The sequence below is a fragment of the Bombina bombina genome, chromosome 6 (assembly GCF_027579735.1).
Source record: "Bombina bombina isolate aBomBom1 chromosome 6, aBomBom1.pri, whole genome shotgun sequence".
NCBI classification, from domain to species: Eukaryota; Metazoa; Chordata; class Amphibia; order Anura; family Bombinatoridae; genus Bombina; species Bombina bombina.
The window spans coordinates 566,130,489-566,153,292 of NC_069504.1; the positions used below are offsets into that span (position 1 = coordinate 566,130,489).

General features: G+C 41.1%; 1 protein-coding gene across 2 annotated transcripts in view; it reads right to left on the minus strand.

Annotated features, from left to right (window-relative positions):
* The window catches only part of ADAM10 (ADAM metallopeptidase domain 10), an 853,517-nt gene that overhangs the window by 160,769 nt on the left and 669,944 nt on the right, over positions 1-22,804 (minus strand). For both annotated transcript variants that reach the window (XM_053717527.1, XM_053717526.1), the window contains exons 7-8: positions 13,827-13,919; positions 4,499-4,682 (exon numbers count right to left, since the gene is read on the minus strand). In XM_053717527.1, coding sequence (XP_053573502.1) covers positions 4,499-4,682; positions 13,827-13,919 — 277 coding nt within the window. The remainder of the gene's footprint in view (positions 1-4,498; positions 4,683-13,826; positions 13,920-22,804) is intronic.

The following is a 22,804-nucleotide window of genomic DNA, read 5'->3' on the forward strand; positions in this document are numbered from 1 at the left end:
ACACGGCATGCATTTTGAAGCTTTGTTAACCTGTCTTCTGTCAGGTAAATCTTCATTTCTACAGAATCTATAAGAGTCCCCAAGAATGGAACTCTTGTGAGAGGAAAAAGAGAACTCTTCTTTTCGTTCACTTTCCATCCATGCGACCTTAGAAATGCCAGAACTAACTCTGTATGAGACTTGGCAGTTTGAAAGCTTGAAGCTTGTATTAGAATGTCGTCTAGGTACGGAGCTACCGAAATCCCTCACGGTCTTAGTACCGCCAGAAGGGCACCCAGAACCTTTGTGAAGATTCTTGGAGCCGTAGCCAATCCGAATGGAAGAGCTACAAACTGGTAGTGCCTGTCTAGGAAGGCAAACCTTAGATACCGGTGATGATCTTTGTGAATCGGTATGTGAAGGTAAGCATCTTTTAAATCCACTGTGGTCATGTACTGACCCTTTTGGATCATGGGTAAGATTGTCCGAATAGTTTCCATTTTGAACGATGGAACTCTTAGGAATTTGTTTAGAATCTTTAAATCTAAGATTGGCCTGAAAGTTCCCTCTTTTTTGGGAACCACAAACAGGTTTGAGTAGAACCCTTGTCCTTGTTCCGACCGCGGAACCGGATGGATCACTCCCATTAATAACAGATCTTGTACACAGCGTAGAAACGCTTCTTTCTTTATCTGGTTTGTTGACAACCTTGACAGATGAAATCTCCCTCTTGGGGGAGATAATTTGAAGTCTAGAAGGTATCCCTGAGATATGATCTCTAGCGCCCAGGGATCCTGAACATCTCTTGCCCAGGCCTGGGCGAAGAGAGAAAGTCTGCCCCCCACTAGATCCGGTCCCGGATCGGGGGCTCTCGGTTCATGCTGTCTTTGGGGCAGCAGCAGGTTTCCTGGCCTGTTTGCCCTTGTTCCAGGACTGGTTAGGCTTCCAGCCTTGCCTGTAACGAGCAACAGCTCCCTCCTGTTTTGGTGCAGTGGAGGTTGATGCTGCTCCTGTTTTGAAATTCCGAAAGGGACGAAAATTAGACTGTCTAGCCTTAGCTTTGGCTTTGTCTTGAGGTAGGGCGTGGCCCTTACCTCCTGTAATGTCAGCGATAATTTCTTTCAAACCGGGCCCAAATAAAGACTGCCCCTTGAAAGGTATATTAAGTAATTTGGACTTAGAAGTAACATCAGCTGACCAGGATTTTAGCCACAGCGCCCTACGTGCCTGGATGGCGAATCCTGAGTTCTTAGCCGTAAGTTTGGTTAAATGTACTACGGCCTCCGAAATGAATGAATTAGCTAGTTTAAGGACTCTAAGCCTGTCCGTAATGTCGTCTAGCGTAGATGAACTAAGGTTCTCTTCCAGAGACTCAATCCAAAATGCTGCCGCAGCCGTAATCGGCGCGATACATGCAAGGGGTTGCAATATAAAACCTTGTTGAACAAACATTTTCTTAAGGTAACCCTCTAATTTTTTATCCATTGGATCTGAAAAAGCACAGCTATCCTCCACCGGGATAGTGGTACGCTTAGCTAAAGTAGAAACTGCTCCCTCCACCTTAGGGACCGTTTGCCATAAGTCCCGAGTGGTGGCGTCTATTGGAAACATCTTTCTAAATATTGGAGGGGGTGAGAACGGCACACCGGGTCTATCCCACTCCTTAGTAACAATTTCAGTTAGTCTCTTAGGTATAGGAAAAACGTCAGTACTCGCCGGTACCGCAAAGTATTTATCCAACCTACACAGTTTCTCTGGTATTGCAACGGTGTTACAATCATTGAGAGCTGCTAAAACCTCCCCTAGTAATACACGGAGGTTCTCCAATTTAAATTTAAAATTTGAAATATCTGAATCCAATCTGTTTGGATCAGAACCGTCACCCACAGAATGAAGCTCTCCGTCCTCATGCTCTGCAAGCTGTGACGCAGTATCAGACATGGCCCTAGTATTGTCAGCGCACTCTGTTCTCACCCCAGAGTGATCACGCTTGCCTCTTAGTTCTGGTAATTTAGACAAAACTTCAGTCATAACAGTAGCCATATCTTGTAATGTTATCTGTAATGGCCGCCCAGATGTACTAGGCGCCATAATATCACGCACCTCCCGGGCGGGAGATGCAGGTACTGCCGCGTGAGGCGAGTTAGTCGGCATAACTCTCCCCTCGCTGTTTGGTGAAATTTGTTCAAATTGTACAGATTGACTTTTATTTAAAGTAGCATCAATACAGTTAGTACATAAATTTCTATTGGGCTCCACCTTGGCATTGGAACAAATGACACAGATATCTTCCTCTGAGTCAGACATGTTTAACACACTAGCAATAAACTTGCAACTTGGTTATAATCTTTTTTAGCAAAAACGTACTGTGCCTCAAAGAGGTACTAAACGATTAAATGACAGTTGAAATAATGAACTGAAAAACAGTTATAGCATCAAACTTTAAAACAACACAACTTTTAGCAAAGGTTTGTTCCCATTAGTAAAATAACAATAATTAAATTTGACATAAAAATTACAGAGCAACGTTTTTATTCACAGTCAATATAAAATTCTCACAGCTCTGCTGAGAGAATCTACCTCCCTCTAAAGAAGTTTGAAGACCCCTGAGATCTGTCGGAGATGAACCGGATCATGCAGGAAATATAAGAGTAACTGACTGGAAATTTTTGATGCGTAGCAAAGAGCGCCAAAAACGGCCCCTCCCCCTCACACACAGCAGTGAAGAGAAACGAAACTGTCACAATTAAAACCAAACAACTGCCAAGTGGAAAATAATGCCCAAATATTTATTCACTCAGTACCTCAGAAATGTAAACGATTCTACATTCCAGCAAAAACGTTTAACATGATAAATACTTATTAAAAGGATTAGTGACTTTTAACAGAGTAGTTCCGGTGAAATACCATCCCCAGAATACTGAAGTGTATACATACATGTCATTATAACGGTATGGCAGGATTTTCTCATCAATTCCATTCAGAAAATAAAAACTGCTACATACCTCAATGCAGATTCATCTGCCCGCTGTCCCCTGATCTGAAGCTTTTACCTCCCTCAGATGGCCGAGAACAGCAATATGATCTTAACTACTCCGGTTAAAATCATAGTAAAAAACTCTGGTAGATTCTTCCTCAAACTCTGCCAGAGAAGTAATAACACGCTCCGGTGCTATTGTAAAATAACAAACTTTTGATTGAAGTCATAAAAACTAAGTATAATCACCATAGTCCTCTCACACATCCTATCTAGTCGTTGGGTGCAAGAGAATGACTGGGACTGACGTAGAGGGGAGGAGCTATATGCAGCTCTGCTGGGTGAATCCTCTTGCATTTCCTGTTGGGGAGGAGTTATATCCCAGAAGTAATGATGACCCGTGGACTGATCACACATAACAGAAGAAATAATATTTTTAAGTAGCTTTACAGATAGTTAATGCAGGTATACCAGTATCCCTTGGAACATGTTCAGTCTAGTTTTTTAAACTAACTTTTGATGGCACAATCAAGGTGTAAGTAACTGCAGCTGGATTCAATTTCTAAACATGTCTGCTTGCTAGGTAGCTGAGCTAATCATGGGGCTACTACAGCTGGCTTGGTAAAAAGCATGCCAAAACAGGTTAATGTACAAAGCAAGGTTAATAGTGATATTCTGTCCCAGGGCAGTATATATATTATATATAGATAAACTTTTAGCAATTAAAAGTGCCCACAATATGGCTATATGAGTGTCTATATATACAAATTTAAAACATACTTACCAATAGACACTCACCCACTGTCAACTAAGTAGAAGACAGCCAAACCCGTAATGAAAAATATCAGCAGAGGTAATGGAATAGGAGTATAATGTAGATCTGTTAAGGGAGGCAACCGAATTTAGAGAGGGACTATGAGGGATTTCCAATTAAGTGAAACCAACGTATCATAAACCATACCCCAAGTACATCCTGCTGACAAGTACTGTACTCTGAGGGGAACCGGGCTTTAACATAGACAGAAAGCCCCTTTTACTGAAGTAATCATGCACATCTTCATGCTGCCTCCTCCTAGTGGTAGGAATGTAATCCAATATATAACTGATCGTGGAGTCTCGCCACGTATATGAAAGAAATTTAAGTATGTAGTTATGCACACCGTTCACGTGTTTGTTTGTATGAGCAGAACGCATGTGCATAACACTAATAGCCACGCAACAAAATCTGTAGCATCAAATTGGTAAAGCAAAACAACAACCTTACTCTAAATTATGCATAGTGAATGTAATTTTATAGAGATCACATTTGTAAATATGTTGTAAGAAGTTAATTCACAGAGAGAGAGAGAGAGAGAGAGAGATATTCACAAATGAACAAACGTTGTATTCATTGCTTGTTTAGTTAATGAGTGATTTGCAGACAAAATATTTCAAACCAATTATTCCTTTGCAAACAAATAATGGAAACACATTTTTGAATGTGTCTAATACGCACCAATAAAGACTGATGCTACAAGAATGAGCTCAAGGCCCTCTTCTTACCTGAGGGTGCACCAACCCATGCTAGGCCAAGGACGCCATCATCAAAATCCCTGTCTGTAAATACATAAGCCAAGCAGTAATCGTCATGGTTCTGTTCTGAATTTAGCTCCAAAAACTTCTCAACTCCAATGTTTGGAAACCGAAAGGGATTTGAAGGGTCTCTCTCGTCTACTGTAGTGTTGATCTACAAACAAAGAAATAAAATTTTGCCTTACATTAAAAAAAATATTTGTTCACCATTTAGAAGGATCTGAAATGAAAATACACCAGGTGGGAGGTTGCTGTGCAGTGCGAGTTAAAAGCAGATGGGAAATGCAACGTATTTGACAAACATTACAAAAGATCTCAATCACAGTCTGTTAATTTTACATTATTCTAAGATTGCATCACTGTCAGCTTGCATAAGATGTTGAATATGTTCTTACATTTTGTTTTTTGCTTTCCAGATGTAATATAATGTAATACAGCCTGCAGCAGAATTATTCCAATCATATGTTTGAATACAATGGCTCACTGGACCATGTGTTCCCTTATGTCAGTAAGTTTGCACACGACTGTTCCAGTGCAATACATATCTATTTTTAAAATCTTTAACAATTGATTATGTATAAAATACAAAATAAGAAAAATGAAATTTATATTAATAATCCAAGCAAAGTGAATTTAGTATAGTGGCCTAAATAGCTTCAAAGTTCACTAAAGCTCTAACAAATTATTATTTTCTATTCTAATACAGTTAGATACTTTTTTCTTATCAGCCGTATTGGAAAATAGCTGGAATTTAGAAGCAGCATCAGTCGATATGGGACATCATTTTATATTATTTCTAACCTTAATTTAATAACAAATACATTTTCAGAAATAAAAGTTATTGAGAATGTAGCAGAAATGATACACCTGATACATGTGTGCTACTAATTTACAAATGTAAATTTTCATGAATGAGTGCCCGTTTTTTAAAAATACTATTAAAAACAGGGGCACTTTCATTCATTAAAGTTTACATTGCAGCGGTTTTGTTAAAATACAAACATTTTGGGGCGGAGCCAAGCCACGATTGAAGATGGCTGCTTTTTGCTGAAACTCTGATGCCCTAAACTCTCACAACCCTCATTAAGAGCAGCCTAATGCCTTTATAATTTAAGGTGACAGCCAAAGACTTGCCAGAGCAATAAGGATCACGATCAGCTTCTTTCTCCTTGTTAGTGAACACTACCACAAATATAGGAAGTGCGGCTGGGATAGCTGTCGGCGCAGACAAGTGGCGCGAAAAACTCTCCAGGAGTTCAATTGGTCTCCCTGCAAGAGAAGCACGTGACAACACGGTAAAGGTCCTTCAACTGATTACCCATGCCCACAACACAAATATCCCCCTATCGTTGGTCTCTCCCAATGCAGAGAAGGCATTTTACCAGGTTAACTGGTCATTTATGTGCCTTACACTGCACAAGCTGGGGATTTGGGCCTAATTTTGTTAATCAGTTGTTCTCCTTATACTCCACACCTAATGACAGAGTCAGGGTTAATGGAGTGCTCTCTGAGGAGTTTTCAATGAATAATGGCATCTGGCAGGGTTGTCCCTTGTCTCCACTTCTGTTTGCTCTCACAATAGAGGTGCTGGCTTGCAAGATACGAGCCAACCCGGCAATAAAAGGCGTCAGGGTTGGGAAAACAGAGCACAAATTGCCGATGACATACTCTTAACGTTATCTGATACAATCCCATCTCTTCATGCCTCCATGAGAGAATTTGCGGATTATGGAACAGTGTCAAACTTCTTGCTTAATCCCACAAAATCAGAGATTCTAAATTTATCAGAACAGCCTAGGACTTTTGACACTCTTCGCCTACACTACCCCATCAAAATTGCCCCTAACAAACTGAAGTACCTGGGCATCAGCCTCATGTCCAGTATAAAAGATCTAGTGGAGCACAACTATAGACATATCAGGGATGAGATATCGCGAGACCTACACAACTGAAAAAATAAAAACATTTCATGGCTGTGGAGGATTTCAGTAATAAAAATTAATGTTCTTCCCAGAATCCTGTATGCTTTACAAACAATACCCTTGGCCATGGCCACACACCTCCTGCATCAAATACAAAAGGCAATTGAGGAATACATACGGAATGGAATTAGGCCTAAGATAGAGAGGAGAACCATTTACCTCCCAAGAGAGAGGGGGGGGGGGGGAGCTGGGCTTCCTCGTTTGGAGCAGTACCGTAAAGCTATTCGTATGCAGAGACTGGTGGAGTGGTGTCACACTCTGCCTAACAAGGCCTGGGTGCATCTTGATGATGAGATACTCCAGAGGGGCAATGTGGGATCCTTAGCTTGGATTTCGTCTGAGCACCGGCTGGCAACAAATAAAGCAGTACCCACTAATTGAGGATGTGTTTTCTACATGGGACAAACTGATCCGAACTAAAGGTCATGTTTCCACCCGCTACTCGCCCAATACACCAATACATGAAAACCCGCAAACAGGGATTGAATATAAACATATCCCTGGACACTCTTATCCACTCTCAAGATAGTCAAAAAACAATTTGAACCAGGGCCAGATTAAAAAACAAGAGGAATTGGTAAAGTGGGACCATCAAATGTTCTCCTTTAGGTCTAGGGTAACACAGCTTCATCATTTTAACAACACACACAAGGATAAATTGTCAGAGAAAAGTGAAAATAAATACCTAAATGTCTAAAACATTATTATGTGGCACGGTAGAACAGATACTGTATAACATATAATGCTCTAAAAGATTGTAATACATACGCTGTTTGTTTGATGTATCTGTATTTACAATAAAGCTATAAAATACTGATGGAGGAAAGGAGATTTAATCTCCTACAACGGAAACATTTTTTCACTGTAAGAGCAATAAGATTGTAATACATACGCTGTTTGTTTGATGTATCTGTATTTACAATAAAGCTATAAAATACTGATGGAGGAAAGGAGATTTAATCTCCTACAACGGAAACATTTTTTCACTGTAAGAGCAATAAAATTGTGGAACTCATTACCAAAGGAGGTAGTGAATGCCAATACCCTAGATACATTTAAAAATTATTTGGATACATTTCTGTCTATAAACAAAATTCATGGATATGATTGCTAGTATTAAATCGCTTAACTGGAGCTTTTTGTATATATTTTAGATTTGTATAGGTTGAACTCGATGGACTTCGGTCTTTTTTCAACCTCATCTACTATGTAAGAAAATTTTTGGGTTCAATGTCCCTTTAAGTAACAAACGGAGGTGTTTGAGCTTAAACCTGAAAGAAACAACTTCAGTATCAGCCAAAGGAATTACACTGTGAGTCTGAGATTTCACCCTCAGATGCTACCGAAGTATCTTCCTCCTCAAATTTCTGGTAAGGGACATTCGGAATAGCCACTACTGTACTGTGTCAGCAACCTTACTCACTGATTGTTTACATTTCCTCTTGCACTGTCCATGCAGCATGGGAAAAGCCGACAATGCATTAGATACCGCTGAGGACATTAGGGAAGCGATGTCTTGCAAGGTAACTCCAGGTGGAGAAATAGAGGAAGCGCAGGGCACTGGCTGTATGGACACTAAATTTTGGGATGCTTGAGGAGAAAGCTGCGGCATATCTTGAACATTGTTAGAAGACTCCTGAACAGCATCCACCTTCGACAATGTTAGCTCAGGAAAAAGTCTATCCCTGTAATGTAAAGTTCTCTCAATACATGAGGAACAGAAAGGGATTGGTGGTTCCACATTAGCATCAAAACATAAAGAATATGTAACATAGTGCAGGGTCTCTTGGTCCATCTTTATTCACCAATAAACAGAATAAAAGATAAACAAACTGATATTTTATTCAGGAAATACCCCCCAAAAAAACATTAATGCTCCTTTAAAATGTAAAAAGAAACTGCTTTATTTTTCTGCTTTAATAAAAACAATAAAGTAGCCCCAAAAAACCACTCCGGACAACCTCTACACCTCAGCTGAGGTGCTTACCTGCCTGACTGCAAACAGAGTGTACTATTCTGTTAGATAAACCGGACTCTAACTTTATTTTTCAGTAAATTGTGGTCCGGTAACCGCAACGCTGCTATATCTGTGACACAGCAGTTTCCCCACTCCGGAACATAGGAAGTGTAAGAGGGAAAAAGGGCGCGCAATAGAAACTGCCGCCTTAGCTAACTCCGCCCATCGTGGGCGTTACAACGTTAATCTCCCGTTCGGCTAAATGTATTACTAAAGCCGTCGGAAGTAAAGTAAAAACACCACCACCTACTGAGCCAAGAATCTCCTCGTCCCCAGTACCTGCTATTGCTGCCATTAATAAACAATCCCCCTAGCAATAGGCGAATGTGTCTTGTCCCAGAAATGCATTTTAAAGCGCAATCTATTTTTTCTGCAAGGTGTCCCAGAAAAAAATAAAAGTTAGCACTTACCTTAAGACTTCTGCCAGGCAGCACTGCAGCTCACTAGGTTTGGGAGGCCAGTTCCCTCACATGGACCTGTGGATAAAAACAAAGACTGAGCAATCTTACTCAGGCTTGCATGGATAGGGCAGCATTAATACATGGGAGGCGCAGTGAGGATTGTACCCCACAAGTTCCCATTCCTTGAAAGCCACCACTGCTCTACTGAAGAGACTGATATGGACTACGGCTACACCCTAGGACAAAGCAGAACAATCTTGCACTGCGGAAAAATAATAAAATCTTGCTAGAAGAATCTTCTTTTCCAACACCTAACTTTACCACTTCCTTGCGCTAACGTAGGCAAAGAGAATGACAGGGGTTGGAGGTAAGGGAGGTGATATTTAACAGCTTTGCTGTGGTGCTCTTTGCCGCCTTCTGCTGGGCAGGAGTGATATTCCCAATAGTAATTACATGATCCGTGTACTCACCGTGTCATTAGAAAGAAACCCATTAACTCGCTAACTACCCCCCACCAAAAAAAATAAAAAAAATAACGTATCTTAAAAGAAAACAAAATTACAAAGTGGCAGTGAAAAGGGCATTCAACCTTTTTTTTTTTTATTGGGACGGGGGGTGTAATGTTAGAGGGTTTTTTTTTTTAAAAAAAAACTAAATTTATGCTTACCCGATAAATTTCATTCTTTCCGGATATGGAGAGTCCATGACGTCATTCCAATTACTAGTGGGAATATCACTCCTGGCCAGCAGGAGGAGGCAAAGAGCACCACAGCAAAGCTGTCAAGTGTCACTCCCCTACCCATAATCCCCAGTCATTCGACTGAAGGGAAATGGAAAAAGGAACACCACAAAGGTGTAGAGGTGCCTGAGGTTTAGTCAAAAATAACTGTCTTAATTAAAAGTGGGGTCATGGACTCTCCATATCTGAAAAGAAATAAATTTATCAGGTAAGCATACATTTTGCTTTCTTTCCTAAGATATGGAGAGTCCACAACGTCATTCCAATTACTAATGGGAACTAATACCCAAGCTAGAGGACAAGGAATGAATAGGGAGGAAGAACTAGACAGGCAGACCTAAACAGTTTTTTTTTTAAGGTAATTATGATTTTTTTTGTAAATTTAGGGTTTAAGTTAGGGGCTGTAATGTTAGAGGGTTTAGATGTTAGTTTATTACTTTGCAAGTGGGGGTAGCAGTTTAGACGTTAATAGTATATTTATAAGGACAAGAAGAGACAGATGCGCCACATGGCCCAATATTGTTTGATCCAAAAACAGAATTTATGTTTACCTGATAAATTACTTTCTCCAACGGTGTGTCCGGTCCACGGCGTCATCCTTACTTGTGGGATATTCTCTTCCCCAACAGGAAATGGCAAAGAGCCCAGCAAAGCTGGTCACATGATCCCTCCTAGGCTCCGCCTACCCCAGTCATTCGACCGACGTTAAGGAGGAATATTTGCATAGGAGAAACCATATGATACCGTGGTGACTGTAGTTAAAGAAAATAAATTATCAGACCTGATTAAAAAACCAGGGCGGGCCGTGGACCGGACACACCGTTGGAGAAAGTAATTTATCAGGTAAACATAAATTCTGTTTTCTCCAACATAGGTGTGTCCGGTCCACGGCGTCATCCTTACTTGTGGGAACCAATACCAAAGCTTTAGGACACGGATGAAGGGAGGGAGCAAATCAGGTCACCTAAATGGAAGGCACCACGGCTTGCAAAACCTTTCTCCCAAAAACAGCCTCAGAAGAAGCAAAAGTATCAAACTTGTAAAATTTGGTAAAAGTGTGCAGTGAAGACCAAGTCGCTGCCCTACATATCTGATCAACAGAAGCCTCGTTCTTGAAGGCCCATGTGGAAGCCACAGCCCTAGTGGAATGAGCTGTGATTCTTTCAGGAGGCTGCCGTCCGGCAGTCTCGTAAGCCAATCTGATGATGCTTTTAATCCAAAAAGAGAGAGAGGTAGAAGTTGCTTTTTGACCTCTCCTTTTACCAGAATAAACAACAAACAAGGAAGATGTTTGTCTAAAATCCTTTGTAGCATCTAAATAGAATTTTAGAGCGCGAACAACATCCAAATTGTGCAACAAACGTTCCTTCTTCGAAACTGGTTTCGGACACAAAGAAGGCACGACTATCTCCTGGTTAATGTTTTTGTTAGAAACAACTTTTGGAAGAAAACCAGGTTTAGTACGTAAAACCACCTTATCTGCATGGAACACCAGATAAGGAGGAGAACACTGCAGAGCAGATAATTCTGAAACTCTTCTGGCAGAAGAAATTGCAACCAAAAACAAAACTCTAAGCCATCTCCGTGGAGATGTTGCCTGTACAACAGCAAAGAGAATGACTGGGGTAGGCGGAGCCTAGGAGGGATCATGTGACCAGCTTTGCTGGGCTCTTTGCCATTTCCTGTTGGGGAAGAGAATATCCCACAAGTAAGGATGACGCCGTGGACCGGACACACCTATGTTGGAGAAAGATGATTGTGTGTAAGGGGTACACTCACATTTATAAAGGCACCTCAATTGGTGCTGTAGAAGCAGTCTGGGATCTATAACAGTCACCCAGAAGACCAACCTCCCGAGTAAAGTGTGGAATCTGTATTGAAACGATATAAGATATATTTAGGCAAAACAATACTAGGCCATATAGGCACCTTGTGTCTCTTATATCGTTTCAATACAGATTCCACACTTTACTCGGGAGGTTGGTCTTCTGGGTGACTGTTATAGATCCCAGACTGCTTCTACAGCACCAATTGAGGTGCCCTTATAAATGTGAGTGTACCCCTTACACACAAACAATCATCTTTTGGATCAAACAATATTGGGCCATGTGGCGCATCTGTCTCTTCTTGTCCTTATAGATTGCTGTTCCTGGATCCCGGCCTGGATCATCACAGATTGCTGCCTCCATTATCACCATCAAAGACTTTTCTAATATTATATATATATTTTATATAGTTTTTAATCTGATATACATCTGCTATATATTATTTTATTATTATTAATAAGATTTATCTGATCATTTAATATTTTATATCACATAGGGTTACCACTATTGTGATCTTAGCTTATTGGTTGTATGGTTTATATTGTCGTTCAATTTGGATACATAATTTTTAGTTCATTTTATTAATATATGCCCACTAGTGTATTATTATGTATATTCTCTGATAAATTAATCTCTTCTAATTGTTATATACTATAGTCAACTGTGACTAAGGATTGATAGATCTTTTGCCATCCTCTTTATCATAATATTTCTTTGTCCTTTGGACTTATTCACTGTAATACTAATAATATTTTTAGGGCGCCCCCTTAATAGTTTTTTTTTTTTTTTAATAGTATATTTGGGTACTTGCAATGTGGGGGGATGGTGGTTTAGGTGTTAATACTTAATTTAGGTACTTAGCGATGTGGGGGTTGGCGGTTTAGGGGTTAATATTTTAGTTAGGTACTTAGAGATGTGGTGGGGAAGGCGGTTTAGGGGTTGATACTTTAGTTTGGTACTTAGAGATGTGGGGGGTGGCAGTTTAGGGGATGATAGTGTAGTGAGTACTTTGCAGTGGGCTATGTGGCGGTTTAGGTAGGCTTTTTTTTTTTAAAAACCTTTTTGTAAAGCATGACGCGACTGGACTGTGGAGTGGAAACAAGTTCTTTGGAATGATGAATCATGCTTCACCATCTGACAGGCTGGATGGAAGAATCTGGGTTTGTTGAATGCCAGGAGAACCCTACCTAATGTATAGGAACTACTATAAAGTTTGGTGGAGGGATAATGGTCTGGGACTGTTTTTCAGTGTTTGAACTAGGCCCCTTAGTTTCAAATAAAGTATCATCTACAGAATACAAATACATTTTAAACCATTGGGTGCTTCCTTTTGTTGAAGGATCTTTCCTGTTTTAGTATGACTGTGCCCCAGTGCACAAAGCAAAGTCCTTGAAGACATGGTTTGATCAGTTTGGGATGGAGGAACTTGAGTACTGACCTCAAGCAGCAATGAATACCTTTGGGAGGAATCAAAATGAAATTACGAGCCAGTCCTTATCGTCCAACATCATTTCCTGACCTCAAAAATACTCTTGGCAGAATGGGTATAAATTCCCACAGACCAAAATCTTGAGGAAAGACTTCCCAGAAGAGCTGCGCTTGTTCTAGCTTCAAAGGGGGAGGTGGCAACTCCATAGTAATGACCATGGTTTTGAATTGGAATGTTCAACAAGCTTATACAGGTGTGATGGTCAGGTGTCCACATACTTTTGGCCATATAATGTGTGTGTATGCCCAAAGGAATATGAACATTATTTTGAAAAGAATTTTTTTACCACTACTACTATCAATATAACTATTTGTAAAGTGCTGGAAAATTAAAAATGTAAAATAAGTACATAGCTGACAAAACAAGTTAGTACATAACTAAGTTCCCACGGGAACAGGGCTCCAATTCCACCTGTATTTGTTTGTTAAATTTTGTTTAGTGTCTCATATTGTACTGTCCCTTTATATTTGTTACCCATGGACAGGACAGCGCTGCGGAATCTGTTGGCGCGGAACAACAACAACTAGGGCCCTGCTACAAAGAGCTTACAGTCTACAGATTAAGGGTGCAGAGGCATTCCTCTATTTACGTGTTAAAAGGAATTCCTGTGGCTCTGGAGAGAGAACATTTTTGGCTTTTATTACATTTTGGTGCATTACTTTACCCTTCTGTTTATACAGAAAATCTATGCTACCAGTGTCAATGATTACATTATTGTAAAAAACAAAACACACAAAAAAAACCCCAAAGCAACAGAGTTTACCTCAAAAGAAAAAGGTGCTATGCTGTTAAAACATTATACCAGCTGAATATTCAGGAGACTGTAGAGAAAATACATACTTACCCTAATACGTTTCACCATGAAGCTTATATTTCGAATTCCCATAAAATCTGTTGACTGATAAATTGTATCTATCGCTTTCACATGGCTGGAAATCTATTAGGCAGAGAAAAGAGAAACACAAAAAAGAAACAAAATTTAATTCGGACACTTCATTAAATTTGCACAAATTCATGAAAACATTCACTGATCTCATATTTGTCAAGTGTAATCGTATTCAGTGTAACATGCATTACAATGATATACTTTTATAATCACAAAATCTATAATTTTTATAATTTTAATTGACAGTGCAAAAAGTGAAACCTTCACAGGGTGTTCTGAATGCTTTATACATTGTCCATAGATAAATATACTGAAAATACATTATCTTCATCCACTGGCTAAATAGAAAAACATAATTTATGTAAGAACTTACCTGATAAATTCATTTCTTTCATATTAGCAAGAGTCCATGAGCTAGTGACGTATGGGATATACATTCCTACCAGGAGGGGCAAAGTTTCCCAAACCTCAAAATGCCTACAAATACACCCCTCACCACACCCACAAATCAGTTTAACGAATAGCCAAGAAGTGGGGTGATAAGAAAAAAGTGCGAAAGCATAAAAAATAAGGAATTGGAATAATTGTGCTTTATACAAAAAAAATCATAACCACCACAAAAAGGGTGGGCCTCATGGACTCTTGCTAATATGAAAGAAATGAATTTATCAGGTAAGTTCTTACATAAATTATGTTTTCTTTCATGTAATTAGCAAGAGTCCATGAGCTAGTGACGTATGGGATAATGACTACCCAAGATGTGGATCTTTCCACGCAAGAGTCACTAGAGAGGGAGGGATAAAATAAAGACAGCCAATTCCGCTGAAAAATAATCCACACCCAAAATAAAGTTTAAATTTTATAATGAAAAAAACTGAAAACATAAGCAGAAGATTCAAACTGAAACAGCTGCCTGAAGTACTTTTCTACCAAAAACAGCTTCAGAAGAAGAAAACACATCAAAACGGTAGAATTTAGTAAAAGTATGCAAAGAAGACCAAGTTGCTGCTTTGCAAATCTGATCAACCGAAGCTTCATTCCTAAACGCCCAGGAAGTAGAAACTGACCTAGTAGAATGAGCTGTAATCCTTTGAGGCGGAGTTTTACCCAACTCGACATAAGCATGATGAATTAAAGATTTCAACCAAGATGCCAAAGAAATGGCAGATGCCTTCTGACCTTTCCTAGAACCGGTATAGATAACAAATAGACTAGAAGTCCTTCGGAAATTCTTAGTAGCTTCAACATAATATTTCAAAGCTCTAACTACATCCAAAGAATGCAATGATTTCTCCTTAGAATTCTTAGGATTAGGACATAATGAAGGAACCACAATTTCTCTACTAATGTTGTTGGAATTCACAACCTTAGGTAAAAATTCAAAAGAAGTTCGCAACACCGCCTTATCCTGATGAAAAATCAGAAAAGGAGACTCACAAGAAAGAGCAGATAATTCAGAGACTCTTCTGGCAGAAGAGATGGCCAAAAGGAACAAAACTTTCCAAGAAAGTAATTTAATGTCCAATGAATGCATAGGTTCAAACGGAGGAGCTTGAAGAGCCCCCAGAACCAAATTCAAACTCCAAGGAGGAGAAATTGACTTAATGACAGGTTTTATACGAACCAAAGCTTGTATAAAACAATGAATATCAGGAAGATTAGCAATCTTTCTGTGAAAAAGAACAGAAAGAGCAAAGATTTGTCCTTTCAAGGAACTTGCAGACAAACCTTTCTCCAAACCATCCTGAAGAAACTGTAAAATTCTCGGAATTCTAAAAGAATGCCAGGAAAAATGATGAGAAAGACACCAAGAAATGTAAGTCTTCCAGACTCTATAATATATCTCCCTAGATACAGATTTACGAGCCTGTAACATAGTATTAATCACAGAGTCAGAGAAACCTCTTTGACTAAGAATCAAGCGTTCAATCTCCATACCTTTAAATTTAAGGATTTGAGATCCTGATGGAAAAAAGGACCTTGCGACAGAAGGTCTGGTCTTAACGGAAGAGTCCACGGTTGGCAAGAGGCCATCCGGACAAGATCCGCATACCAAAACCTGTGAGGCCATGCTGGAGCTACCAGCAGAACAAACGAGCATTCCTTCAGAATCTTGGAGATCACTCTTGGAAGAAGAACTAGAGGCGGAAAGATATAGGCAGAATGATAATTCCAAGGAAGCGACAACGCGTCCACTGCTTTCGCCTGAGGATCCCTGGATCTGGACAGATACCTGGGAAGTTTCTTGTTTAGATGAGAGGCCATCATATCTATTTCTGGAAGTCCCCACATTTGAACAATCTGAAGAAATACCTCTGGGTGAAGAGACCATTCGCTCCCGGATGCAACGTTTGGCGACTGAGATAATCCGCTTCCCAATTGTCTATACCTGGGATATGAACCGCAGAAACTAGACAGGAGCTGGATTCCGCACAAACCAGAATTCGAGATACTTCTTTCATAGCTAGAGGACTGTGAGTCCCTCCTTGATGATTGATGTAAGCCACAGATGTGACATTGTCTGTCTGAAAACAAATGAACGATTCTCTCTTTAGAAGAGGCCAAGACTGAAGAGCTCTGAAAATTGCACGGAGTTCCAAAATATTGATCGGTAATCTCACCTCCTGAGATTCCCAAACCCCTTGTGCCGTCAGAGACCCCCACACAGCTCCCCAACCTGTAAGACTTGCATCTGTTGAAATTACAGTCCAGGTCGGAAGAACAAAAGAAGCCCCCTGAACTAAACGATGGTGATCTGTCCACCACGTCAGAGAGTGTCGTACAATCTGTTTTAAAGATATTAATTGAGATATCTTCGTGTAATCCCTGCACCATTGGTTCAGCATACAGAGCTGAAGAGGTCGCATGTGAAAACGAGCAAAGGGGATCGCGTCCGATGCAGCAGTCATAAGACCTAGAATTTCCATGCATAAGGCTACCGAAGGGAATGATTGTGACTGAAGGTTTCGACAAGCTGATATCAATTTTAGACGTCTCTTGTCTGTCAAAGATAGAGTCATGGACACTGAATATATCTGGAAACCCAAAAAGGTTACCCTTGTCTGAGGAATCAATGAACTTTTTAGTAAATTGATCCTCCAACCATGATCTTGCAGAAACAACACAAGTCGATTCGTATGAGATTCTGCTAAATGTGAAGACTGAGCAAGTACCAAGATATCGTCCAAATAAGGAAATACCACAATACCCTGTTCTCTGATTACAGACAGAAGGGCAACGAGAACCTTTGTAAAAATTCTTGGAGCTGTTGCTAGGCCAAATGGCAGAGCCACAAACTGGTAATGCTTGTCTAGGAAAGAGAATCTCAGAAACTGATAGTGATCTGGATGAATCAGAATATGCAGATATGCATCCTGTAAATCTATTGTAGACATATAATGCCCTTGCTGAACAAAAGGCAGGATAGTCCTTACAGTTACCATTTTGAATGTTGGTATCCTTACATAACAATTCAATATTTTTAGATCCAGAACTGGTCTGAAGGAATTCTCCTTCTTTGGTACAATGAAGAGATTCGAATAAAACCCCAGCCCCTGTTCCAGAACTGGAACTGGCATAATTACTCCAGCCAACTCTAGATCTGAAACACATTTCCGAAATGCTTGAGCCTTCGCTGGATTTACTGGGACACGGGAAAGAAAAAATCTCTTTGCAGGAGGTCTTATCTTGAAACCAATTCTGTACCCTTCTGAAACAATGTTCTGAATCCAAAGATTGTGAACGGAATTGATCCAAATTTCATTGAAAAAACGTAATGTGCCCCCTACCAGCTGAGCTGGAATGAGGGCCGCACCTTCATGTGGACTTAGGAGCTGGCTTTGATTTTCTAAAAGGCTTGGATTTATTCCAGACTGGAGATGGTTTCCAAACTGATACCGCTCCTGAGGATGAAGGATCAGGCTTTTGTTCCTTGTTGAGACGAAAGGAACGAAAACGATTATTTGACCTGAATTTACCTTTAGACTTTTTATCCTGAGGTAAAAAAGTTCCTTTCCCTCCAGTAACAGTTGAGATAATAGAATCCAACTGAGAACCAAATAATTGATTATCCTAGAAAGAAAGGGAAAGCAAAGTAGACTTAGAAGACATATCAGCATTCCAAGTTTTAAGCCATAAAGCTCTTCTAGCTAAAATAGCTAGAGACATATACCTGACATCAACTCTAATGATATCAAAGATGGCATCACAAATAAAATTATCAGCATGTTGAAGCAGAATAATAATGCTATGAGAATTATGATCTGTAACTTGTTGCGCTAAAGCTTCCAACCAAAAAGTTGAAGCTGCAGCAACATCCGCTAAAGATATAGCAAGTCTAAGAAGATTACCTGAACACAAAACATAATTTATGCTTACCTGATAAATTCCTTTCTTCTGTTGTGTGATCAGTCCACGGGTCATCATTACTTCTGGGATATAACTCCTCCCCAACAGGAAATGCAAGAGGATTCACCCAGCAGAGCTGCATATAGCTCCTCCCCTCTACGTCAGTCCCAGTCATTCGACCAAGAATCAACGAGAAAGGAGTAACCAAGGGTGAAGTGGTGACTGGAGTATAATTTAAAAGATATTTACCTGCCTTAAAACAGGGCGGGCCGTGGACTGATCACACAACAGAAGAAAGGAATTTATCAGGTAAGCATAAATTATGTTTTCTTCTGTTATGTGTGATCAGTCCACGGGTCATCATTACTTCTGGGATACCAATACCAAAGCAAAAGTACACGGATGACGGGAGGGATAGGCAGGCTCATTATACAGAAGGAACCACTGCCTGAAGAACCTTTCTCCCAAAAATAGCCTCCGAAGAAGCAAAAGTGTCAAATTTGTAAAATTTGGAAAAAGTATGAAGCGAAGACCAAGTTGCAGCCTTGCAAATCTGTTCAACAGAGGCCTCATTCTTAAAGGCCCAAGTGGAAGCCACAGCTCTAGTGGAGTGAGCTGTAATTCTTTCAGGAGGCTGCTGTCCAGCAGTCTCATAGGCTAAACGTATTATGCTACGAAGCCAAAAAGAGAGAGAGGTAGCAGAAGCTTTTTGACCTCTCCTCTGTCCAGAGTAAACGACAAACAAGGAAGAAGTTTGGCGAAAATCTTTAGTTGCCTGCAAGTAGAACTTGAGGGCACGAACTACATCCAGATTGTGTAAAAGACGTTCCTTCTTTGAAGAAGGATTTGGACACAAGGATGGGACAACAATCTCTTGATTGATGTTCCTGTTAGTGACTACCTTAGGTAAGAACCCAGGTTTAGTACGCAGAACTACCTTGTCTGAGTGAAAAATCAGATAAGGGGAATCACAATGTAAGGCTGATAACTCAGAGACTCTTCGAGCCGAGGAAATAGCCATTAAAAACAGAACTTTCCAAGATAACATTTTTATATCAATGGAATGAAGGGGTTCAAACGGAACACCCTGTAAAACGTTAAGAACTAAGTTTAAACTCCATGGTGGAGCAACAGCTTTAAACACAGGCTTGATCCTAGCTAAAGCCTGACAAAAGGACTGGACGTCTGGATTTTCTGACAGACGTCTGTGTAACAAGATAGACAGAGCTGAAATCTGTCCCTTTAATGAACTAGCTGATAAACCTTTTTCTAAACCTTCTTGTAGAAAGGACAATATCCTAGCGATCCTAACCTTACTCCAGGAGTAACCTTTGGATTCGCACCAGTATAGGTATTTCCGCCATATTTTATGGTAAATCCTTCTGGTAACAGGCTTCCTAGCCTGAATCAGGGTATCAATAACCGACTCAGAAAAACCACGTTTTGATAAAATCAAGCGTTCAATTTCCAAGCAGTCAGCTTCAGAGAAGTTAGATTTTGATGTTTGAATGGACCCTGTATCAGAAGGTCCTGTCTTAGAGGTAGAGACCAAGGCGGACAGGATGACATGTCCACTAGATCTGCATACCAAGTCCTGCGTGGCCAAGCAGGTGCTATTAGAATTACTGATGCTCTCTCCTGTTTGATTTTGGCAATCAATCGAGGAAGCAGCGGGAAGGGTGGAAACACATAAGCCATCCTGAAGTTCCAAGGTGCTGTCAAAGCATCTATCAGAACTGCTCCCGGATCCCTGGATCTGGACCCGTAGCGAGGAAGTTTGGCGTTCTGGCGAGACGCCATGAGATCTATCTCTGGTGTGCCCCAACGTCGAAGTATTTGGGCAAAGACCTCCGGATGAAGTTCCCACTCCCCCGGATGAAGAGTCTGGCGACTCAAGAAATCCGCCTCCCAGTTCTCCACTCCCGGGATGTGGATTGCTGACAGGTGGCAAGAGTGAGACTCTGCCCAGCGAATTATCTTTGATACTTCCATCATTGCTAGGGAGCTTCTTGTCCCTCCCTGATGGTTGATGTAAGCTACAGTCGTGATGTTGTCCGACTGAAACCTGATGAACCCCCGAGTTATTAACTGGGGCCAAGCCAGAAGGGCATTGAGAACTGCTCTCAATTCCAGAATGTTTATTGGAAGGAGACTCTCCTCCTGATTCCATAGTCCCTGAGCCTTCAGAGAATTCCAGACAGCGCCCCAACCTAGTAGGCTGGCGTCTGTTGTTACAATTGTCCAGTCTGGCCTGCTGAATGGCATCCCCCTGGACAGGTGTGGCCGATGAAGCCACCATAGAAGAGAATTTCTGGTCTCTTGATTCAGATTCAGAGTAGGGGACAAATCTGAGTAATCCCCATTCCACTGACTTAGCATGCATAATTGCAGCGGTCTGAGGTGTAGGCGTGCAAAAGGTACTATGTCCATTGCCGCTACCATTAAGCCGATCACCTCCATGCATTGAGCTACTGACGGGTGTTGAATGGAATGAAGGACGCGGCATGCATTTTGAAGTTTTGTTAACCTGTCTTCTGTCAGGTAAATCTTCATTTCTACAGAATCTATAAGAGTCCCCAAGAATGGAACTCTTGTGAGAGGAAAGAGAGAACTCTTCTTTTCGTTCACTTTCCATCCATGCGACCTTAGAAATGCCAGAACTAACTCTGTATGAGACTTGGCAGTTTGAAAGCTTGAAGCTTGTATTAGAATGTCGTCTAGGTACGGAGCTACCGAAATCCCTCGCGGTCTTAGTACCGCTAGAAGGGCACCCAGAACCTTTGTGAAGATTCTTGGAGCCGTAGCCAATCCGAATGGAAGAGCTACAAACTGGTAGTGCCTGTCTAAGAAGGCAAACCTTAGATACCGGTGATGATCTTTGTGGATCGGTATGTGAAGGTAAGCATCCTTTAAATCCACTGTGGTCATGTACTGACCCTCTTGGATCATGGGTAAGATTGTCCGAATAGTTTCCATTTTGAACGATGGAACTCTTAGGAATTTGTTTAGAGTCTTTAAATCTAAGATTGGTCTGAAAGTTCCCTCTTTTTTGGGAACCACAAACAGGTTTGAGTAGAACCCTTGTCCTTGTTCCGACCACGGAACCGGATGGATCACTCCCATTGTTAACAGATCTTGTACGCAGCGTAGAAACGCTTCTTTCTTTATCTGGTTTGTTGACAACCTTGACAGATGAAATCTCCCTCTTGGGGGAGATAATTTGAAGTCTAGAAGGTATCCCTGAGATATGATCTCTAGTGCCCAGGGATCCTGAACATCTCTTGCCCAGGCCTGGGCGAAGAGAGAGAGTCTGCCCCCTACTAGATCCGGTCCCGGATCGGGGGCTCTCGGTTCATGCTGTCTTTGGGGCGGCAGCAGGTTTCCTGGCCTGCTTGCTTTTGTTCCAGGACTGGTTAGGCTTCCAGCCTTGTCTGTAACGAGCAACAGCTCCTTCCTGTTTTGGTGCAGTGGAGGTTGATGCTGTTCCTGTTTTGAAATTCCGAAAGGGACGAAAATTAGACTGTCTAGCCTTAGCTTTGGCCTTGTCTTGAGGTAGGGCGTGGCCCTTACCTCCCGTAATGTCAGCGATAATTTCTTTCAAACCGGGCCCGAATAAGGACTGCCCCTTGAAAGGTATATTAAGTAATTTGGACTTAGAAGTAACATCAGCTGACCAGGATTTTAGCCACAGTGCCCTGCGTGCCTGTATGGCGAATCCTGAGTTCTTAGCCGTAAGTTTGGTTAAATGTACTACGGCCTCCGAAATGAAAGAATTAGCTAGTTTAAGGACTCTAAGCCTGTCCGTAATGTCGTCTAGCGTAGAGGAACTAAGGTTCTCTTCAAGCGACTCAATCCAAAATGCTGCCGCAGCCGTAATCGGCGCGATACATGCAAGGGGTTGTAATATAAAACCTTGTTGAACAAACATTTTCTTAAGGTAACCCTCTAATTTTTTATCCATTGGATCTGAGAAAGCACAGCTATCCTCCACCGGGATAGTGGTACGCTTAGCTAAAGTAGAAACTGCTCCCTCCACCTTGGGGACCGTTTGCCATAAGTCCCGAGTGGTGGCGTCTATTGGAAACATCTTTCTAAATATTGGAGGGGGTGAGAACGGCACACCGGGTCTATCCCACTCCTTAGTAACAATTTCAGTTAGTCTCTTAGGTATAGGAAAAACGTCAGTACTCGCCGGTACCGCAAAGTATTTATCCAACCTACACAGTTTCTCTGGTATTGCAACAGTGTTACAATCGTTGAGAGCTGCTAAGACCTCCCCTAGTAGTACACGGAGGTTCTCCAATTTAAATTTAAAATTTGAAATATCTGAGTCCAGTCTGTTTGGATCAGAACCGTCACCCACAGAATGAAGCTCTCCGTCCTCATGCTCTGCGAGCTGTGACGCAGTATCAGACATGGCCCTAGCATTGTCAGCGCACTCTGTTCTCACCCCAGAGTGATCACGCTTGCCTCTTAGTTCAGGTAATTTAGACAAAACTTCAGTCATAACAGTAGCCATATCTTGTAATGTTATCTGTAATGGCCGCCCAGATGTACTAGGCGCCAAAATATCACGCACCTCCCGGGCG